This window comes from Vitis vinifera, chromosome 15 (genome assembly GCF_030704535.1).
Source record: "Vitis vinifera cultivar Pinot Noir 40024 chromosome 15, ASM3070453v1".
Classification (NCBI taxonomy): domain Eukaryota; kingdom Viridiplantae; phylum Streptophyta; class Magnoliopsida; order Vitales; family Vitaceae; genus Vitis; species Vitis vinifera.
Genome location: NC_081819.1, coordinates 18127040 through 18145911, shown reverse-complemented (window position 1 = coordinate 18145911; position 18872 = coordinate 18127040). Strand labels below are relative to the sequence as shown.

Here is an 18872-nt window from a genome sequence, read left to right as displayed (position 1 = left end):
TTAAGTAATTGAAACTGTCATTTTAAGACTGACTGTAATTTAGATGGATTAGATCGAATTATAAATTGGGTTAAATTCAAATTAAGAAATAATCTAGTCAAATATAATTTAACTTAAGTTTTAATTTGGGGTAGTTAATATAAATTTAATTTAACCTTATTTTTTAAAACTTGAATTCAACAAAAATTTAATTCAAACTTAATTCAAGTATTAAAAATGGTTGGAAAAATTGTGTCTTCATTAAAAATAAGTAAATAAAGAAGTTGGAAGCTAAAGAAAAATTGTCCTTCAAGTAGCCCATTTTTGTAGAAAATCTCCAATAGATAAATCAACGTGAGAGTTGAGAGGCGGTCACGTCTTGGCACCAACACCAGGATCGAAGCCCCTTCGAGGGTTAAAAGTCGAACACTTCAAAATATAGGGGGGCCGTATGAGATAACCCCAAATATCAGGGGCCGACAGTTGAAAAACAAGAAAGGATGGAACCGTAATTTCAAGCATTTAAAGAGACAAAACGACGACGCATTTGGTGCACCATTCTGGCGGCGTTCCCACCGAAACGAAAGCGAAATTCCCGTTCTATTTTACATTCAAAAAATAAAAATATTCATCGAGAAGAACGTTCCCACCACAACCATAACGACCTTTCCTCCGATCATTTCTCTCCTCCTTTCTTGCTCCAGAAAACTCTCTCTAGAGAAGACACTCTCCCCTCTAACTTTCTCGCCTTTTCTCTTCTGGATTTGGCTCTCTGATCTTCGTTCGTTTGGATCCGCGATGTCGATGTCGGACTTTGATTTTTCGTCAAATGCCGGAGAGTACAAGAACTTTCGTCAAATCAGCCGCGATCGTAAGTTTATTTGACTTTTTTGTTTGGATTTTGGTTTGTTGTACTTTTGTTGTCTGTACTTCTTTGCTAAGAAAACGGACGAAAAGATAGGGAAATGATGAAGAAAAGCTTTTCTTTTCTTTTCTTTTCTTTTCTTTTCTTTTTTCTTTCTAGAAATCATATTTTGTGGACAAATGAGTTTCTTATTTGCTTTTGAGGTGAAAATTTTGAAAAGGTTGTGGGCATATGGCATTTTCGAAATCTGTGCGTGGAAGAATGTTTTTGAGAGTAGGGGGGTATTGAAAATCCTGAGAAAAATTTGTGCGTTTCCAGTAACGGGAAACGGCGTTGGTGTACTGGATGTTGACTTAAAGTTTTCTTGACCTACCTGAAATTTTGATTTTTTTTTTTTTTTTCTTGATTTTCAAGAAAGAAACACCATTTAGCAACTTAATACTGCCGAAAATAGGTTTCTTCTTAAAATTGTAAGTTTCATTGCTTTTGTTTTCCCAGAGAAATTCTGAATCCTGAGTGGAGAAGGTCCCACACATTGAATCATATGCTTTTGAAAAATGATTTGTGTTTACTATAACTTATATAAATATTTGTTGATTTGATATGGAACTGCATGCATAATTAAGAGGATTTATTTATATACATCAGAAAGCACTTGGGAGATGCTATTGGTCTTTTATGGTTTTTCTAGTGAAAAAAAGGAAAGGTAAAAAAGGAAAAGAAAAGAAAAGAAATGATTATGCAATAGAAGTTCATTTTTTTTTTTTTTTCTTTTTTTCTTTTTTTCCTTTTTTTTCGTGTAACCCTTCTCTGAGTAAATGAAAAAAAAGCATATGAATTTCAGTAGAATAGTTCAGTCCCCTGATTAGGCAGTCTATTTATTTCTTTATTTTCTTTTTCTTTATTTGTAGATGAATGTAATCCAGGATGTTGAACTTCAATTTAAATTCAAGACATAGTGATTTGGCTCAAAGACAAATAACATGTTCAGTTTGGCTAATGCTCTTCTTCCATATTGGTGGTCATTTTGCTTTAAGTTGCCAATCAATTGAAACAATGGAACGTTATTGGATTTCAAGATGGTAGGGAGTAGGGATCTGGAGATGGCACTTATGTGGATACTGCATGCCACAAGTTCATAATTTTAGAATGATTGCATTACAGTATAGTGCTAGGGACTAGCTCAACAGTGGGCAAAACAGAGATTTGACTAAGAAGATTAAACTGCTGAAAATTTAGTGAAATCCCAATGAAGCGGATTATGCTGCTTCAGTGCTTTGAAAAGATGAGGTGAAGGTCAAAAGGTTGTTGGTCAAACTTCCCACCCTTCTTTTGTGTTGTAGTAAAATATTTGAAGATTGATCACTTGGAAAATGTATGATAAACATATATTTGAGAAAAGAGCCTGTGCAACCAACTCAAGAAGTTGGATAAGGTATTGATGGTGGGATGATAGAAAACTAATTTTGAAGTATTGTAGAATATGTTATTTAAGAAAAAACTACAGAAAGCGGTTGGTGGTTGTTCTTTATATGCTCAAATCCACTAAATCAGTTGCTTGTTTGTTGATCTTATTGGGTAAATAATTTGCATTATGATGGCCTTTTACTTCCTAGAATGATCACATTTTAACCAAGGTAAAATCTTAATTTTTTAGGCAAGCAAGATGGTAGCCATTTCTGTTTGTTAAAGAAATTACATCCCTATGGAACGTCCACATGCATGTTAACATATTTATTTTGATATGCTATGTTTAAGATTGTTGCAAGATAAATTTTTAGAACTCATTGAACATTTGTTTGATAAGTAGATGTTGAATTTGACATATTAATTTTGGTTTTTTTCTTCCTCTTTGCTCATATACTATTGGTGGATTCGTACTTCAGGTTTACTACATGAAATGCTCAGATCAACTAAAACAGGGGATTCAAAATCAACTTGGAAAGTATGTTGATGCTGCAAATCTTCTGATTTATGATTCTCTTAATGCTTTTTGAACCTAGCTTTATTGTTTTGGAGAGAACATGTTTGGTGTTTTGCTTTTGTTTACCCCTATTTTTTCAAAATTAGAAACAAACAGTACATGGCATGTACCTGATAGTTCAGATCCCCTCTTACTATTGGACCATTGCCTTGATGATAAATGCTTCTAAGGCTATGTTACAGCAAATTGATTATTTTTTTGTTCAAAACTGAAATCTAACAAAATTAAAATTTTAATTGACGTTTTGGAGCAGAGAGAGGGAAGAGAATGAAATTTAGAATGTTGAGTTCATATTTGAATTCTGGTTCTTTCTTAGGGTTGGTATGCTTTAACACATATAAGTAGCAATAAATATGATATCCTCAAATTTTCAATGATACATAAGGGATTTGGACATAAATGGCATGTTTGTTACATTAAGACATCTGAAAATCTCTTCTTATTGATGAGTGCTGGGAAATGCAGCAATATTTTACCTGGAAAATAAAATTCTGTTGATTTGATCAATAAGATACAAGTAGTGATTTGATTGCAAATTAACCTTGACCAAGGATTAAAGTTTTCCTTATGTTTTTAACTCCATGTCATATGCATTAGAGTTGCTGCTGTCTTCGCCTAATTAATCAACCTATGTGATATTTGTGATCAGTGCATCTTGAATTCTTTTCTGTTGTTAATTCTTGCTGAATAATTCTGTCCGTCATATCCAGTACATAGTTGCACATTGTTGAATTTGTCTATGTTATGTTGTTTAGTCAACCTTAACTGATCTTCCACAGGTACTCATCATGGATAAAGTTACTACGAAAGTCATGTCTTCCTCATGCAAAATGGCGGACATAACAGATGAAGGAATTTCCTGTAAGCTTCAAAAGGCATTTGCTGAAAATTGGACTCTGTGAATCCATTCACTTGTTATTCTTTTAATTTTTACCACATTTCCTTGTTTTCTGAATGTATTCATGCCTGTGATGCTTTTCTTGTTTTTTTTTTTGATAGATAAAAAGAAATGTATTTAACGAAAAGAGGAAGCACCAAAAACAGTGCCCTCAAAGTATACAGAGAGTATACAAAAGTAGCCTAAAAGCTCGAAACCCCTACTTAGAGCCTAGCCAATCCAAAAAACTAACAAGAGAAGAAGGGCTCAAAACCATAGACATCCTAACCCAAGACCAAATATTACATACAAAAGAATATTTCAGTCTATGCGAAAGCTCCTCATTCTCAAAAGCTAACAAGTTCCTTTCCTTCTAGATTGACTAAAAAATACATAAGGGGGCCAATTGCCAAGCCTTTTTACGAGTTTTCCCCACAATAGCTCCATGCCACCTAAGAAGAGTTTCCTTCACTGAACATGAAAGAACCCAAGCCACACCAAATAGGGAGAAAATGAGATTCCACAAAACCCGCGTCTTTACACAATGAAGTAAAAGGTGATCCACCGTCTCTACTTCAGAGAGGCATAGAAAACACCTGTTTGCCATAGAGTACCCCCTCCTCTGAACTTGCTCCAAAGTTAAGATTTTAGCCCAAGAAGCCTCCCAAGCAAAGAAGGCAACCTTAGGAGGTGCCTTCACCCTCCATATGCTATTACAAGGGAACAAATGAGAGTCTTCGGGCTCCAATATAGAATACAACGACTTGACTGAGGAATCACCACTCTTTGAAGTCATCCAAACCACTCTATCTTCGTCCTCTCTTTGCACCCTAAAAGCTTGGATCTTGAAAATAAAACACTCCACCATCTCAATCTTCCAATCATTGAACGCCCTTGAGAAAAGAGGGGTCCAACCCTCCCCATCACTGTCTGGGTTCCAAACATCCGACACCCAAGCATCTTTAGACAGGGAAATGGAATATAAAGAGGGGAATGACTCACAAAGAGGCTCATCTCCACACCACTTGTCCTTCCCAAATTTCACTCTCCGACCATTACCCACTTGGTAGGCTAGTCTACTATTCAGAAACAACCACTCATTTCTTATTGCTTTCCAAAGTCTAACACCATACCTCCCACTTACAACCTGAGTGCACCACTCTCCCTCTTCCACACCATATTTCTGATTGATAACTTGCTTTCAAAAAGCCTCTTTTTCATTGGCATAGCACCAATTCCACTTACTTAAGAGAGCTCTATTCATCAAAGCTAAATTTCTCACACCCAACCCACCTTTCCTTTTTTCCAAGCAAACCAGATTCCACCTAACAAGGTGTGGCCTCTGCACAAGAGCTCCCTCTCCCCATAGAAAATCCCTCTGCACAAGATGCTTTTCTTGTTGTATGTCATATTGTCTGTACACAGAAAACAATGCTATTCAACTTAGTAATCTGTTCTCTATTTATATACACTTCTTGTTATATAGTGAATATATTTCTATGCCATTGTTTTCCAACCAAATATTGGTTTGTATGAATGCTTCCATGCTGATTGCATTGTGCATTTATGTGGTTCTATATTCAGTTATACAACCGTACGAAAATATATTCCTAATTTAGTTTCTGAGTGCCGGTTCCTATGAATGATACCGAATGGAATTTCTACTTTTTCTGCAGTGGTTGAAGACCTTTATAGGAGAAGGCAACCATTGCCCTCCTTGGATGCTATATATTTCATCCAGCCTTCAAAGGAGAAGTACAATATTTTCCCTTTCATTTGTTTTTCTCTTTGATGCTTATTTCCTTAGTTATATTTAGAGAGAAATTGCATAGTTTGGGTATGTGAAGAAATCCTGGCTGCTTTTCTGTTTTTAATTTGGTTCTATATATAGATCTCTGTATTGAATTCAATAGTAAAAGTAAACCTTTAAAGTCTAGGTATTAATTTTTTTGGACTCCTTTGTAGTTTAGCTAGCAATTGCGCATTCGCATGTCTTCTGATTCAGTACTGCTCCTGCTGGACTGTATCCATTAGTTCATTTAAATCTTACAGAACTATCTGGTTAAAATGGTTTTGTGCCCAGTCCCAAACACTGGGGGGCAAGGCGTTGTCAAAATGGGTAGAGAAGAGATGCATTTCAAGTGTTTTGTAACACCGTTACTCATAGTTTAATTTCCAAATGAACGCTTGAAAATCTCAAGGTCTATAGTCATCAATTTCTCTTCATATGGCACTTGTGGTTCAAAGCAAGCTATCAAAAAATGCTCTAGGATTCTACTTGTTGCCTTCATACTTGTAGTCTTGGACTCCCTTTGGATCATGAAAAGTCCTAGGGAAAGGAAGAAAAGTAGGAAGGAATACAAATTCTCTTTTTAGGTTTACCATAGAAATATGAGGAAAAATCAAATATAATGAAAGTTAGTTAGAATTGTATGCATTTTCAAATTCTTCATTCCTAATATAAGAGAGCAAAGAAGAGAAATAAATTTCAAAAAACATGTGAGGGATTTTTTTATTTTTTTTAACTTTAAACCATTTTTTTTTTCCTTTATTTTTTTCTTTCCTTCCCCTTTTCCCCTCTATTTTCATTCTCTTGCACTTTCTCTCAAACTGTTCAGGACCTAAATGGAGTCTAAAATTTCCATGGTTCAAAGAAAACTGTTCCTTCTCAGTATTTTTTATTTGGATTCAAATCTAGTCATTCTTGTTATTTTTTTAGGATTTTAGTAGAATCCCCCCACCTTCCTTCTAGGCCATCATTAAATCCCCCTTCCTTTATTTTGTTATGTCTTTTCAGCTGTTGACTCTATAAACCTTTTGCAAAATACTACTGGTTAATACTTTATTGTTTCGGTTGTCAGAAGATGTAATGATTTCTCAGTACAGTTGATATGCCTATCAGAAATTGATTGTTTTAATTCCAACATAAGTGCACCAACAAGGGTTCCTAAATTTGAGATTAGGCTCTCATTTCTGTTTTTAAATTTTTTGTTTTTATTTTCACTTCTCTTCCTACCGTGGAAATGTATTTAACTTCTGTTTCTTGCTTAACATGCAGTGTTGTCATGTTCTTGTCTGACATGTCGGGAAGGGTGCCTTTATACAAGAAGTATGTGAAGGATTCTAGCTTTTCATCTTCTAGAACTCTTTAGCAAGTATTGTTATGAATTGATAGAAAACTCTTTTGTTTTGGTCATTTCTCAACCATTCTAATATTTGGTTTCAGAGCATTTGTATTCTTTAGTTCCCCTATTCCAAAAGATCTGGTTAATCACATCAAGAGTGATACAAGTGTTCTACCCCGCATAGGTGCATTAAGAGAGGTTAAAAATTATCATTCTTCTTGTAAAGATTCTTGTATATTAAATAGTTTATCAATTTCCAGTTTTGAGATTTTTTTTTGTTCTATTTGTGACATTCTTCTTGTTTGCTTGGTAACATCCAGATGAATTTGGAGTACTTTCCCGTAGACAGTCAGGTATTTGATGGTACCGTATGCTATTCCATTTTTTATTCATTCTATGACAATTAATATGCTCCATATGAGTTACCAGGGCAATATGTAGGCCCACTATTCCCTGACTTAGAGATTCCAATGTTTTTCAAACATTACTATTCTTGAAGGCTTTGTTATTTTTCTATGATACAGATAGAAACACCTTTAAGGAGGAGGGTTATATTTGTGAAACAAGTGACTACCTATACCCAATTCTTATGTAATAACAATCAAACTATTAGCTTTTTGGTTTGTCTAGTTGGAAATTAGGACAATTTTCATAACAGAGAAATGGTTAATTGTCATTGAGTTCACTTCTGAAAAAATACATTGCAGAATGATACTGTCATAAGGAATTATGGGAAACTCCTGTTCACCCTAACAACCGTAATGGTGCAATGTTCTCTAATACCCTCCAAATCAGGTTGCTACTTGCTTGCAGTGTGCCCATTACAGTAGTAGTTTGGTAAGGTATCCCACTAAGAAAATACTTTGAACTTAAAAGGGTCCATGAAATCTACTTGTTGGAAGTAAAACTTTGAATTGACACTCTCGAGACTCACTCCAGATTAATGTGGCATGTCAACAAATGCTCTCCATTGAAATGTGAAACTCCCTGAAATTTTCTCCCCAGAACAAAGTTAGAAGCCATATGAACTAAGGAACATGAAGACATGACCCTTCATTAACTGTCTAGGGTGCTTTTTTCCTTAAGAATACAGGGTTTTGAAAATGTACGGATTAGTATTCTAGCATTTGGGATTTTTTTCTTAAGATTTAGCATTTTCATTATTTGCTTAATCCAGGCTTTTATTACTGATCATGAAAGAGCACTGGAGGAGCTCCTAGGGGAAAATGTGGAGAATACTCGCAAATTTGATAATTGTTTAAACACAATGGCCACCCGAATATCCACTATTTTTGCTTCGCTAAAGGTATGAATATAATACTCTAGAATTTTGATTCATAGAGATTTTTTTTTGAATTGCATAACCAATAGGGAAAGTTTTCCCCACTGCCAACTCTAGGAATTTGGTGTCAAGTCATAATTCTGTGCATAAATCCAAAACCAAATTGCAGGAGAAGACTTTCTGGTTCTGGTTCATGTGTTTTGCTCAATTTTTCAATTACTGAATTACCAAAGCAGCAAAAGGCAATATGCATATTTTACCGAACACCATATTGTTCATCTTCTCTTGATCGCTTGAATATATGACTTTACTTGTTACTAGTTGGATGGGGATCATCCTGGTTTTGCTACTTGAATGACTACCAGCAACTAGGAACCACATTCCAATGCTACATCAATACTATGCTTTTATTGTCACAAGCCGAATTTGCATGTGAATTGCTGTGAGCACCTTGTTTTATTGGGTTTGAATTCCTTAAGACTCATTAATTCACTTCCAATTAAAGATTCTTTCCCCATTACAGGCTGATCCAATTGTTTAAACCATTTATTAAATCCTACTCCATCTATTCCATTTGATTCAGGCCTTATCTTTTGCTATTTTGCATATTTGTGGGAAGCATTCTATCTTTCTTTGGTTTACTTTCTCATGATGTTCCTCTTTCTTATTATAATTTGACTGGTAGCTTTATACTCTATGCAACTGAGCTGTTAAATTCATTCACTGAAATTCCAAATCTTATAATTTGGATTGAACTTCAAGGAATCTGAATACCCCTTCTTATAAAACACAACTCAGCCAACTAAATCCTAGTATGATTTATGCAATACAATTTGTCTTCATTAAATGCAGGCCTTGAATTTATCAAACATCATATTCTGCTTCTGTTTGCTTCTTTACGACTCTTAAATTTTTTTCATATTTCCTTCCTTTTCAAGATATCTGTAGATTTTTAAGGCTTATCTGAACAGGAAATTCATATATATTTTTAGGTAAAGATAGAATTTGATTTCCATATTCTATATGTTTACTATGGCTAAGAAAAACCTATGAATATAAAAAAATAATGATAATGGTTGAACCAGCAATTATTTAACTCGGAGTGGAAATCCCTTTTTTTTCCTATTGCTATCCATGATTAAGATGACTAGAATGGAAATTCTCATTTATATAACTTCTTATTCTTATTCATTTAAAACCTTGTTGGATCAAGCAAGCTTCTTTTGTTTATTGTGCTTTCCAAGAAACACATTGATTCAACTGAGCTGTCCCATCCATATAGTGCTTTAAATTAGAGTTTTATTTTAGCTTTTGTGCTTCAAATTAGAGTTTTATTTTAGTTTGTGCACAAATGGACATTCAATATCGTTTTGAAGACCAACATTTTGCAAAACTCACCATTAGATTAAATATATGAGTCATGCCAGTCATGCTCACAAAATATTAAGTTGGTTCGAGATAGAGCTGCCCCAGCTATAAAGCCTTACTCCAATTATCTGGGTTGCCTGAATTTTTTTTCTTTCCAATTGCTGCCTTTGCCAAAATGGACTTCAACAACTTTCTAGTGGATCTACATGTTTTGAAGTTCGCCATTGATTCAATAATAAGTCATGCCTACCATAGTCACCAAAGCTCATGTTAATTGGTGATAGAGTTATCCAGTCCATAAATCCATGTTCAACAATTTGGGTTAGTTAAAATTTTTATTTATTTTTCTTTTTTCCCCTAATTTGCCACTTTTGTCATTCGTCTCTAGCCAGGGTCATGCATATCTTAAGGATTGAAGGTAATAAAATTTGGGAGTACTGTCTTTTAGTATGATCGGCTACATGTTAGATCACTACACCCAAAAAAATGAATCTATTAGGTAAAAAGCCTGTATATAAGGCTAACACCTCTTATCTCATGTGGCCTCAACCCGTATATGGAGAAGCAAACAATAGAGCAGACAAACATAAGGGGAATTAAATAGAGGGGAAGACTCAATTTCTCGATCTCTAGAAACCAAGACTTTGATATCCTTTTAAACTGCTAATTTAGCCCAAAAATTTAAGGTATTAGGTATATATATCAGGTTAGCAGGTAACCCAACCCTCATTCCTAGGGCATTTAGGCCTTCTTGCTGAAAGGTTGAAGCCTTGGGATTTTATATACTGACATATGGAATTGATATTACCGGTCCCTTTCCCATAAGGTGTCATTGTACTATTGGTGCAAACTGCACCATCAAAAATTTGTAACTAGTATGGTTTCTAATAAATTAAATATTAATTCTAACTTATGTATGTGTTTGCATATATTCAGGAGCTTCCCTTAGTACGATATCGTGCTGCCAAGACCCTTGATGGATCTGCAGTGGCAACATTTCGTGACTTGGTTCCTACAAAGCTTGCTGCTGCTGTTTGGAACTCTCTTGAAAAATATAAATCTACTATTCCCAACTTTCCCCAGACTGGAACATGCGAGCTCCTTATCTTGGATAGATCTATAGATCAGGTTATTATCTATTTTCCTGTTGTGAATTTATTGCCATATTTTCTCAGTTAGATTTATTGAATATGATGATTTTGCATGTTTAGATAGCTCCTGTCATACATGAATGGACCTATGATGCCATGTGCCATGATTTACTGGAGATGGATGGAAATAAATATGTACACGAGGTACATCTTTTTGTTATTTTTGTTTTCATGGTTTTGTATGTTAAATATCACTTGAAGAACTTTTGCTGGAGGATACTCAAACATATATTAGATTCCTAGCAAAACAGGGGGTGAACCTGAGAAAAAGGAGGTCCTTTTAGAAGATCATGATCCTGTCTGGCTCGAGCTCCGCCATGTACATATTGCCGATGTATGTCTCATTCATTTATATATGTCTTTCTTCACTGGGATACATGATTATTGTAAGTACTTGTTCCACTAATTGGCATGTCAGGCTAGTGAACGGTTGCATGATAAAATGACCAACTTTGTCTCAAAGAACAAAGCTGCACAACTCCATCAGAGGTTAGCTTTGGCATCTATCTATATCTTTTTGAAACATATTTGCTTTTGTCATCATGTGATCAAATTTCAGAGGTATTTTCCTGTTAAGGATCACTTAGTATGGTATTATCATTCACTACACCTGCTGGCTACTATGTATAACTTCTTTCTCCATTCTTAACACTCTAACTTGGCAACACAATATGATGATATGTTACTAATACAGGTATGTCTACCTGATTGACCACTTTGTAATTGTCATCATTTTGGAAAGCACAGTCCCATTAATTTAAAATATGTATCATCATGGCAATGGAATGAGAACTACAATGAGAAATTAGTCATTTAGGACAGTTTCCCTTTTCATCTTTTCCCCTAATTCTCTATGGGAGACTGTTTTATCAACAAGGATTTAGAACATTTTGTATGAATTTGTGAATGTGGAAATGAGGCTGCTTGGTGTTTCTTATGATAATTCAGAGGCTCTCTTTCACACAATAATTCAAGATATATCACAAATACATGGAATTTTTCAAACAAGTTTGGCATGTTATGTCTTTATAAATTGCAATTTGAATAGAAGTGCATCAAATGATGTAATATCTACTCTGATGCTATACACTTCTCAAATTGGTTTTTTAATATGCAGAGACAGTAACGAATTATCTACACGAGACTTGCAGAAAATGGTTCAAGCTTTGCCACAGTATAGTGAACAAATGGAGAAGCTTTCTCTCCATGTTGAGGTTGATTTTTTCTTTCTATAAGTGTTGTATTTCTGTTGATGAATGGGCTAGAAATTCATTTCCAAGAGAAAACTTCAAGCATTTTTGTCATTTAAATACAAAGTGATTTATTGGATTCTGAGGCATTTAAGAACTTTTAAGTTATGTGCATAATTATGATTGTAAATTATAATTACAAGATCTTTGTGCAAAGGAGTTTTTTTTCTTTAGTAAAAGAACAGGAAATAACAAGAAACCTTATCAACTATTGCGTAATTTCTTTTTAAGTTTAAGGAATTTCTGATTTTCTTGCACAATAATGACTATAAATTCAAAAATTGTTGCAACAGAAATATGAAACAAAGAAAATAAAAGAACTGAAGGAATTCTTTCTTAATTGTTTAATAGCCAAGAGAGGATATACGGGATCATCCAGTGGTTCTATCTGCAGATACAAGCAGAAGTAATTAAATGATGATGTTAAGAGAGAAGTAGTATTAACATGGATGAAATGACAAGTCTTTGTGTTTATTGTCCCACTTGATCATGGCAATGCAGATTGCTGGTAAAATCAACAGAACTATCCGAGAGATGGGACTTCGAGACCTTGGGCAACTGGAGCAGGATCTTGTCTTTGGAGATGTAGGAGCAAAGGAAGTGATAAACTTTTTAAGGACAAAGCAGGTGATATGCTAAAGATTTTTGTCTGCATAGGAACTGATGCACCATATTTCTAAGTAATGTCCATTTTTTATTTAAAATAAGTTTGTTTGGAAATGAACTAATGCACCATATTGGGTAATGTCTACTTTTTTATTTAAAATTTGTTTCACTTATGCAGGATGCTACTTCTGAAAATAAATTGCGTCTGTTGATGATATATGCTTCCGTTTATCCTGAGAAGTTTGAAGGTGACAAAGGTTTAAAGCTAATGCAGGTAACAAGTGAACTCCAATTCCTGCTTTCTTTATGTGGAATTTCACATTATCCTTTTTCACTTCTCTTATCATTGACTAAACTAGTTGCAAGGGGAAATGCCGAAAGAGCATGTTAAATGCCATATGTTAAACAGAGAAGGATCAATGGTGCTCTAAAAAAATGTTTGGGCTTAATTCAATTGATCAGCTCTGTTTGATACCTGAATTTTCCTAATTTTTTACTTCCCCAAGCAAGGATAGATGTCAGCGTCAGGCTTGCAGAGGATGGACATACACTTGCTTGCTTTCCTCCTTAATCCACAAAGATGATTTCACACATTAATATGTTAAAATCTTTCATGCTATATCATTTGTGTGAGACGCAAGAGCTGGAGGTTTTTACATCAACAAACTGATACATCATAATTTTATGATTTGATTTTTCTAATTAGTAATTGAGTGTTTGACACAAGAGATTTGATAAAAATTATGTGTAATTCAAAACTGTTGGCATCCTTTTTACATGCACACAGTGCCTAACGAGGTACAATTTCTGAAACTAGAATTCCTTGTGTCTTGGGTTTTTTAGGAATTTCAGCCTTTTTTTTTACTAGTGTATTTGTGTTGATGCAGCTCTTTTTAGATTATTATGAAGTATTGATGACTGGTCACCTTTACCAATCTTTCACATCGTCATGTTCATTGATCTTTTTCATCAGTTAGCAAGATTATCACCCGAGGATATGAAAGTTGTGAATAACATGAGACTGCTTGAGGGATCATCGGCTACCAAGAAGAAGTCCAGTGGGGGTTTCTCACTTAAGTTTGATGGTCAGAAGGTAAATAAATATAGTGATTGTAATGCTCATTGAAGATCCTTACAGCTTTCTTCTTACATGATTCTTGCCCACCAACCTAAGGTTTAATAGTTTCTAGATGTTCTTGCTTGATTATTAGGTAAAGAATGCGGCTAGAAAAGATCGAACCACTGAAGAGGAAACGTGGCAGCTATCACGATTTTATCCCATGATAGAGGTATGATTTAAGATCATGCAAGATTCTTCACATTTGTTCCTGCAGCACCTTGAAAATTAGGAGTAAGTGCTGATAGCAATGACATTATGTAAGCAAGTTTAATAGTTTTTTTTCTAACCGAGACCATCCTTCTGAAACAGTGAGAGTTGTTTTTTAAAATTAAACCTTAGCATGTGGCAATCCTTTTGAAGTATCTGTGGCTGCCAGTATATGGACTGTTCAGATGCAGAGTAGCATTGCCTATTTTCATTAGTGTCATTCGTTGCTCTACCCTGCTTGAATTATTTGAAAATATATATATGTTCATTAAACATTCTTTTAGACATAATTTGTACAAGAAGATCAATCAATAGTTTGTTGGGTGAAATATGAAATGTTTTCTTTTTACTGGGTTTACTGTTGCTATGTAGGCAGTTGTTTTGTAATGGCACTTCTTACTAATCTCAGAGCAAAATGATGTCCCCTGTCTGCCTGTGAAGTTAATTTATATAACAATGTCACTTTGTCTGTTGTGACTAAAGCAAGGAAAAGTTACTCTCTTATTTTACTTATCCAGATAACTGCTTCTCTTAATATGCTATAAGTTAAATGGGTGGTAGTAAGTTACACGCTGTGTCATTTATCAGGAGCTGATTGAAAAACTCAATAAAGGTGAATTACCCAAGAATGAATATCTGTGTATGAATGAACCAAGTCCACCTGTCCCACGGAGCACTGATGGTGCATCTGCACGGACGAGTCAAGCTCCAGCTTCTCAGCCAGTAAAATCAAGACGAACTGCAACTTGGGCACGTTCTCGCGTTTCTGATGATGGATGTTCAAGGTACTCTCACAGTTCTCTTAATTTCTCATGTACTGGATTGATCTATTCTGTACATGACTTCCAATTGCAGACTTATCCAGCTTTTGGATTTCATCTTCCTGTACCATATTTGAACAATTTGGTTTATCTAATTTTTTCTACATTGTTGAACTTATACGGTGTGATCCATAATAATATAATATGTATTATCAAAATTTGATTGCTGATAAAATCCTAGATATTCAAGTTTATTTTTGCATACAATTAACAAGTTCTTATTACTTGCTTCTTCTGTCTTTTTTACAGTGACTCAGTTTTGAAGAATGTGTCTGTGGATTTCAAGAATATGGGGCAGCGAATTTTTGTCTTTATCATTGGAGGAGCAACGCGATCTGAGGTAAAATTCTCAAGAACTTTCTTTACCATCACCTGCATCTTGGCCTTACCAGATGTTTTTTCCCCCTTTTTTTCCCTTGATAGGCAACCTGATGGTTTTCTCATCTTTCCTTTTTTTTTTTTTTTTTTGCATTATTTTGTTGTTGCTGTTGTCTAGCTGCGGGTTTGTCACAAGCTCACAGCCAAACTGAGGAGGGAAGTTGTCCTAGGCTCCTCTAGTATTGATGATCCTCCACAATTTATTACGGTAAATAACTGCTTATTTATCTATTTCTTTCCTTTTCCTTGCTGGTGATAAACGAAAATCAGGGGCACAAAAGACATCACATTTGGGTTGAAAAACTAATAGTTTGAAGCATTGATTCTAGAGCCTCCATCTCCTTTCAAATGATAGTATTTTCAAGACAATAAAATTACAATTCCAAACCACAAGAACACAAACAACTTGTCATGCACTACATACAAAGCAAAAAAATCAAGACTAGGAATTCCAAACCAATAGTAAAAGAAACTTTGAACAAATAGCCACTTTGCAAGTTCTGGTAAATGGTTACCAAAGACAGTCAATCCCAAGTTTTCCCCCTAGATGTCCATATTAGGATGATGTTGCAGTGATATGGTGATAGGCCAATACATCAATTCCCCCCTGGATTTTGAAATACCTTGTCCTCAAGTTCAGGTGTAATTATTTGCAGTAAATCCAATGGCCTGATTTTTGAAAGAAAATCTTGAAAGATGATTACATCATGCTCCAATTACTCATCCTCTAGCTTGATAAAGAGGATCAATTTCTTCAATCGTAACCCCATCATATATGATGTATTTGTATTGGTTGATGATGAAGGGTGAGTCTGCTCCATGTCTAATCTTTCAGCTTCAAGACTATGCCCAAAAGAAAGACCACAAATTTCTTCAAGTAGTTTCAATAATTCATTAGCCTATCAGTGCTCTTAGGAACTACAAATTCACCAATTCAAATGACACATGCTATAGTTTCTGATCAACGAGTCTTCTATTTCACTAGTACTCCATTTGTTTGCACATGGAAAGTTCTAAAAAATTTCACCATATACAAAAATAGTGTAGATGTACGTTATTCACCCACCTTTCTAAAATTTCCAATAGAGTAGATGTCATCTCATTGTCACTCATCATTTTCATTTGTCTTCACAATTTTTCAATCATCATAGTAGTAGTGAACATCTGAAATTCATCATCCTCCTCTTTGACGGCAAGCACTAGAAGATAATGAATTGTATTATTCATTAGCACTCTGGGAGCCCACTTGAGATAGTTTTTTGTTTTTCGCTTTAGCTGGAAAGCCCAATGAGTGTAGAAGCTTTTATCAAGTCTTAAAAAAAGAGTTTTTGGCTTCTCAGAGGATAATCCAAACAGGCCCCAAGTTGTTCTCATTTAAAACAAGAAGATGGCCTATCAGTATACCTAGTTGTCCTCAACTTGTGCAGGATCAAATTTTTCTGTAGGGCATGATTTTGTTTTCTTGTTGGAGCTTTTGAAAGCATGACTCTGACCTAGAGGACAGTCGAGGACTGCGAACATCATTCTTTCCCCTTATATTACCAGCAGCAATTATATTCATGTTTTTTTTTTTATGCAGAAACTGAAGATGCTGTCAGAAAAGGATATCTCATTAGATGGCATTAGAATCTAAAATTTGGTTCCTGGACAGTCAAGGTCGGTTTTCTCTTTTGTAATTATGAATCTGTAATTCTTATTTTTGTCCCTTTTTTTTTTTATCCTTTTATTTTTATGTTTCCTTTTTCTTCCAATGATATAGAACTTTTCCCATGAGATCCCATCCTCAGTTGTTCAAACAGAATGGGCCATTTTTGGCACCACATATAAAGGTCCTGTATTATTTTGAGGGCAGTGTGTCCTGGTCCTTCTAGTGGGGGGGGGGGGGGGGGGGGGGGGGGGGAGGTGGTGGGGCGCCGGCGGGGAACATATCCACCTCCTCCTGTAATAAGTAATCATAGCCCTCCACATGTTTCCATTTTTGTTTTCCTCATTCGAATCCTTCAAATGCTATACATAGTGCCAATTGAAGCAATTCCATTAAAACACCTTAGGTGGTAAAAGCGCTTATTTGACAATTATTTTCCAGAATAGTTTTTTATTTTTCAGTGCAAAAAAATGAAAAAATATTTGAGAATCAGAAAACTATTTTCTATTTTTTGTTCTCAGCATTCAAATATAAAAAAAATATTTAAAAATAAAAAAGAGATTAAAAAAATTTAATGTTGTTAAATTTGATTTTAATTTGAAAAAAAATAAAATATAATTTAAAAAATTAAAATATTTATGTTTTCAAATTATTTGATCTTTATATAAAAGAATTAAATTAAATGAAATAAGTTTTAAAAATAATTTATTGATTTCACATTTATTTTTTATTTTTAAAAAAATTTTCATTTTACTTTTCTTTTTATATCCTCTCCTATTTTCCAAACATAACCGTATGACTTATCACACACACAAAAATAAATAAATAAATAAAAATAATTTTAAAAATGATTAATAGATTAAAAAAAAGATGAAAACATCCCAACTTTGTAAAACTAACCTTCCCCGTTTTTGAACTTGAAGAGTAATCCATTTTTTATATAAATTCTCTTCAAAATTTTCATTATTTACGTGTGTGTTTTAAAAGAAATGGTTACTTTTACAAGAAAAAGATGAGGGTATTTTTGTTAAAAATGGGTATTATTTATGTTGAAAAAACGTGAATGGTTAGTTTTCCAAAGTAGAAAAGATTTCATCACTTTTAATCGGTTATCCCTTTAAAATTTGTCCGGTAATATTTCCTTCTAAAAGATTGTTCATAAAATGTTTCTGATACAATTGGGCATGCCTAAATTGCTAGGTTCTAGTTCAAAATGGCTTAATAATGGGATAGATAAATTAAAGATGTAACGCTGTAGACCCTCCCTCTTGAGTCTCGGTTCTTTTTGGGATTATTTGAAACAAGGGAGCATGGCATGACCGGAGGAGAGCAATTTTCCATTTTTAGTGAAGGGGAGGGGGGACACCTCCCAAGAGCCCAGCTGCCTTAAACGTGTGGCGAAGGAGAATGGCAGCCCATACTTGCTGATGGAGTGAACAGGAGGGTTTTCTGGTGCTTTTGAGGGACTAGAGGCGAGTCCACGGGAGAGGAGAAGGAGAACAGAGCAAAGAGTTTTTTGAGGGGAAAGCTTTTTCTTCAATGGCAGAAATACCATGCCTCTTTCACCTCCACGAAGACGAAGAAGATCATGGCCACGCTCCTGAGCATATCGACACCCTCCATTCTCTTCCCTATTGGGGTCTCTATGACTTCGACAGCTTCAACGTTTTTGTTTTCGGTCATCATCCCATCGCTGCCCATACCCGTGAACTATTCCAGACCCGGCTGGAGTGTTCGCTTCATGTTCAAGCTGTAGACGACGTTTCCAAGCTCGATTCCATCACCACCTTGGATCTATTAGACCGCAAAAATCAGGTGCGTTTCGTTTTGAATCTATTTCATCAGCGTGCTGAGCAATTGCATGTAATGTGACTGATCTGGTGTCGGAAACTCTAGACGATTCGGGTTTTTGGGGTTATTAAGGGAAAAGATATGAGAGTGGGTCTTTGCTTCACTTTATCAACAAGGATACTGCCCAAATAGAAAATTCTTAAACATCTGCTTTTTTTCTTATTTTTGTTTCCAATCACATATCTTCCTAGCTTTTACAGAAACTAAAGTGAAGGAATTGAAAAAGAAGAGAAGAGATGGCTTCGCTATAAAATGGTGTTTCTTTTTTGCATTTGGTTGTTCCTACACTTTCTCACACGTTCTTGCCACTTGCCATTGGTGGCGTTTTAACCTTAAAAAAAAAAAGAACAGACCCAACACCAG

General features: G+C 34.8%; 1 protein-coding gene across 2 annotated transcripts; it reads left to right on the top strand.

The window, feature by feature from the left end:
- Positions 1-429: 429 nt before the first annotated feature.
- Positions 430-16859, top strand: LOC100248925 (protein transport Sec1a). 2 transcript variants are annotated; one of them, XM_002278930.4, is made up of 21 exons: positions 430-850; positions 2731-2789; positions 3608-3689; positions 5382-5460; positions 6764-6814; positions 6932-7028; positions 7151-7183; positions 8008-8136; positions 10417-10608; positions 10692-10775; positions 10867-10965; positions 11050-11120; positions 11749-11845; positions 12383-12508; positions 12666-12761; positions 13461-13580; positions 13699-13776; positions 14403-14599; positions 14885-14975; positions 15132-15221; positions 16593-16859. In XM_002278930.4, exons 1-21 carry the CDS (start codon positions 778-780, stop codon positions 16644-16646), a joined length of 1998 nt encoding a protein of 665 aa, XP_002278966.1. In that variant the 5' UTR covers positions 430-777; the 3' UTR covers positions 16647-16859. The 2 variants fall into 2 exon arrangements, with proteins under 2 accessions (XP_002278966.1, XP_019081009.1); XM_019225464.1 differs by lacking the exon at positions 430-850 and having other exon boundaries at positions 3627-3689.
- Positions 16860-18872: the final 2013 nt, after the last annotated feature.